This window comes from Rutidosis leptorrhynchoides, chromosome 8 (genome assembly GCF_046630445.1).
Source record: "Rutidosis leptorrhynchoides isolate AG116_Rl617_1_P2 chromosome 8, CSIRO_AGI_Rlap_v1, whole genome shotgun sequence".
Taxonomy (NCBI): Eukaryota; Viridiplantae; Streptophyta; class Magnoliopsida; order Asterales; family Asteraceae; genus Rutidosis; species Rutidosis leptorrhynchoides.
This window is the reverse complement of record NC_092340.1, coordinates 293,554,214-293,558,906: the sequence shown is the minus strand read 5'-3', so window position 1 is coordinate 293,558,906 and position 4,693 is coordinate 293,554,214. Positions and strand designations below refer to the sequence as shown.

Here is a 4,693-nt window from a genome sequence, read left to right as displayed (position 1 = left end):
AAAAAGTGGATCGAGAAGGAAAACACCAAATCAAAAATGTTATTACAAAAGGCGTGGATACGATGGATTCTTGAGGGGGACGAGAACTCGAAATATTTCCATAACATTATTCGAAGAAAGCATAATAAGGTTAGTTTAAGAGGTATTCAAATTAATGGTTATTGGTGTGAGAACCCATGCGATTTCAAATTAATGGTTATTGGTGTGAGAACCCATGTGATGTAAAAGAAGCTATTCTTCAACATTTTGTAGATAGATTTTCTTCACCAATTATAGACTGGCCGAGAATTATAGAAAGGCCCATTATGGGCAGTCCAGTGGGCCGAAGTTTCAGTATGGTAACAGAATCGAGTAGCCTGCCTGTATTCGGATTATCATCAACAGAGGCTGCGGCTTTAGAGCATGAGTTCAGTTATGCTGAAATTTGGGAGGCGGTGAAGGATTGCGGTAGTACGATAGCACCCGGCCCGGATGGATTTAAATTACGGTTCAACAAGATATTTTGGGGTATCATTCAAAAAGATCTTATCTCGGCAATCAATTCATTTTAGGAGAATGGAGCTATCTTACCCGGTTGCAACGCGTCGTTTATTACTCTAATAACCAAATTAAAAGACCCGGTTTGTCTCAATGACTATCGACCTATTAGTTTGCTTGGAAGCTATTACAAAATTGTTGCGAAGCTTCTCTTAAATAGACTTAGGAAAGTTGTTCCTAAGCTTGTGGTTTGCGAACAAAGTGCGTTTATAAAGGGAAGGAACATCATTGATGGTGCTCTAATTGCGAATGAAACCCTTGATTTTCTCAAACATAAAAATCTCAAAAGTCTTGTGTTTAAGGTAGACTTCGAGAAAGCTTTCGATTGCTTAAATTGGGATTTCTTGTTGGATATGTTAAAGATAATGGGGTTTGGGGATAGATGGAGGAAGTGGATTCATTCGTGTCTCCAATCGGCTTCGATTTCTATACTTGTCAACGGATCTCCGACGAGGGAATTTAAGCTCGAAAGGGGGATTAGACAAGGCGATCCGCTTTCACCTTTTCTTTTTATTATTGCGGCGGAAGGCCTAAATTGGATTACTTATTCTTCGGTGGCGAACAATCTTTTCAAGGGTGTTGAAGTTGGTTTCAATAAGGTTCCCATATCTTTGCTCCAATACGCGGATGATACGATGTTTTTCGGGGAATGGAGCACGTCAAATATCGAAAGTGTGTTAAAGTTACTTAAGTGTTTTGAATTAGCATCGGGCCTAAAGATCAACTACAACAAAAGAAATCTTTTTGGTGTGGGGGTTGAAACTGGTGAGGTAGAGGATATGGCTCGGCTATTTGGGTGTAAGGTTGGTACCTTTCCTTGCACGTACCTTGGTCTACCGATTGGTGCGAAAATGAACAAGAAAGTCAATTGGAATCCGGTGGTCCACAAATATGAAAAATGGTTGGCGGATTGGAAATCTCGTATGATGTCATGTGGTGGGCGTTTGACTCTCGTGAAATCGGTTCTTAATATTTTACAGTTGTATTACTTTTCGCTCTTCCGTGCCCCGCCAAGCGTGCTTAAAAAACTTGAGAGTGTGAGGCGAAACTTCTTTTGGGGCGGGTCGGGGTGTGAGGCAAAAATTCCGTGGGTTAAATGGGACATTGTTTTACGACCTTTTGAGGAGGGCGAGTTAAATTTGGGTTCCTTAGATTGCAAAAATATGGCCCTACTCGGCAAGTGGTGGTGGAGGTTTCTAACCGAAACTAACTCCTTGTGGGTTAAGGTCATAAAAAGTATCTATGGAAATTCGGGTTTGCTTGACTCGGGGGGTCAAGCTCCTTCTTATTTAGCTAACTCTACTTGGCTTATTATCAAAACAGGTACACACATTGATGAGCTCGGTGTCCACTTCAAAACCTCTTTCATAAAGACAATTGGCAATGGCAAAAGCACTTCTTTTTGGAACGATTGTTGGATTTCGGATATGCCTCTTAAAGTCAAGTTTAAGATACTTGCATATTTGGAATCTAACATTAATGCTACTGTTTTCGCGAGGATCTGTTGCGAAGGTGACGAGGCTGTAGGTTCGTGGTGTTGGACTCGTCATCTATCCGGGAGGACCGAAGATGAACTGTGTGAATTAAACGAGCTGGTCAGGTCTGTAAGGTTAAATCCCGATCAAAATGATACATGGCGTTGGGCGTTGGAAGGTAGCGGCTATTTTGTCACAAAAATTCTTGCTGATGAGATCGCCTCTGTTATCTCCCCATCGATCCCAAACATTATCGAGACTATGCGTAATAACTTGGTTCCAAAAAAGGTGGAGGTTTTTATCTGGCGCGCTAAGCGAAGGAGACTACCCGTGTTGTCAGAATTGGATAAACGTGGTATCGATCTTCACTCCGTGCGATGTCCTCTTTGTGATGACGGTATTGAAACGATAGACCATTCCTTGATTTTTTGCAAGGACGCTTTTGAGATTTGTAATAAGGTATATAATTGGTGGGGTTTGAATAGCTTCTCTAATCTTAGTATAAATGAAGTTTTCTGTGGAAGTGCACCGGTTCACATGTCGGTAATGGGTGCGAAGATTTGGCAAGCGGTGGAATGGATATGCGGTTACCTGATTTGGAAGAATCGAAATCAAAAAGTTTTTAATAATAAAAGATGGACTCCGCCGGTTGCCTTGAATGAAATTAAGTTAAATCATTCAAGTGGATTGCGAAGAGATACAAGTAAAAAAAATAGTGGTTTATTTGGTTACACTGTTGTAAACGGCGTCCGTTGCAACGCCCGTTGCGGCGTTTTGGTTATTAAACTGTTTCGACCCCGTCCCGTTTTCTTATAAGCCGGTCAACGTCAAAAGTCAGGTCAAATGCAGGAAAAATTGGGTCAACGCCAGTCAAAAGTCAGAAATTTTGTTAAAATCGGTCAATTATAAGTACAAACTTGTCAAAGAATGTTTTTTAGCTCTAAAATATGTGTAAATATATATTTATATATATAAAAGTCAACATTAGTCAACATCCGTTTCGACGCCGTCTCGGCTCCGTCTTTTCCGTTGCGACGTTTTGATGTTGCTACCGTTTCGGCCCCGTCTCGCGTCTTTTTCAACCTTGCTTGGTTACATTGCCCACAAAGTTTGCTGTCCTCGAGTTCCTAAGTGTCAAGATGGTAGATTACATCCTCTATTTTTTTAGCCTTTCTTATCACTTGGCTTGTGTATGTGTGTATATTTCTTGATTTTCACTAGTGAGAACTAAGGTAGGAGGTATCTCGCTTTTGTACAGTATGTAATTTGTGAGCTTATTAATAAAGTGCCTTTCAAAAAAAAAAAAAAAAAAAAAAATTTAGTTGAATCTTACACAACAACCATATTTTAGATCTCGTAATAGAAATAGAAATAAAAATATATAAAAAAAATTTTGCACCACCGGCCTAACCGTCCATGAAAACCGGAATGAATCCCCATAATTTATTTTTAACAGATTCAAGGAATCCTCATAATTTAAACACGTATTATTATACCTATAATAACTTTATATTTTCTATTTAATTTTTAAAAGAACTTTTTGTGCTCACTATAAAATCAACCCCCACCTCAGTATACCACTCACTTACACACTTGTTGATTTACACACCCAACTCAAACCACACATTAATTTTCTCCTAAAAAACATGTCTTTACCAATTCACTTATGTTTTTTCCTAATCATACTATTCATGTTTGTAAGTTTCTCATGGTACTCAAGTTACGAATCATTGTTTGAGGGTTTATTTGACAACCTCAAACTAGTGTTCATAGTATCACCAGTGTTGTTTCTTGTCGTTTTGCAATTGATCTCAATGTTCGATACAACGGGACGATCTCCTTTTTTTGTGTCGGATTACGATTCATCGAGTGGTTCGGCTCCTTGGGGCGTTGGGTTGATTCTTGTTCTTTTATTCTTCTTGCTTTCTTATCAGTCTGATCTTCGAGAACGATGGTTTCCGCTTCTTAGTTGATGGTCAACTGATGACTAGCAATTATTCGATATATAGTTGCACTTGGTGCTTTTTTATATTGTACAATTTGGTGTTGGTAGTGTTACAAATCACTTGAATATGTGTAATGATGTATATAAATATAAATATTTTATAAGGAGGGAGTACGTAGTTTTGCTGTTGAGCACAATTTCACTTTTAAGCATTTAGGTTTTATACAAATATTTTATATTTATAGAAAGTTTACATATATCCAAAACTAGATCTAAATTTTTAATTGATATTAACGATCTAGGTTTGGGGTTCGTCGTGCGTTGTTGGGAAGTCTTCATTTATTTGTGGTAAAGTATTTTTACGAATCGTTTGGTATATACGTTTGGTCACAACAATAACTTTGGTTAAAAATGCGTAATCCATCTTATATGTTTTTCGTAACGGCTAAATAAATACGTAGTAGTATTTAAAATTAAAATAGAAATAAATATTATCAAGAAAAAATTGTAATAATAAAATTAAAGAGTAAAAATAGAAGAAATAAAAAATAGGGGAAATATAATGAGAGATGGTATAAAATAAAATTTTAATATACATGGAAAAAAAAGTTAGGGGGAAAGTAAAAAATAAAAACTTATTAGCTTGTAAAATAAAAATGTATAAAAAGAGAGGTTGAAAAGGAGACAACATAAAAAAAAAAAGAAAAGAAAAAAAAAAGTAGTTGGGAGATTCGAA

The 4,693-nt window shown here is 37.2% G+C and overlaps 1 protein-coding gene across 1 annotated transcript; it reads left to right on the top strand.

Moving 5' to 3' along the window:
- The first annotated feature begins 3,586 nt into the window (after positions 1–3,586).
- On the top strand, positions 3,587–4,148 carry LOC139864779 (uncharacterized). The gene has a single exon (XM_071853347.1). It carries the CDS (start codon positions 3,659–3,661, stop codon positions 3,983–3,985), a length of 327 nt encoding a protein of 108 aa, XP_071709448.1. The 5' UTR covers positions 3,587–3,658; the 3' UTR covers positions 3,986–4,148.
- Positions 4,149–4,693: the final 545 nt, after the last annotated feature.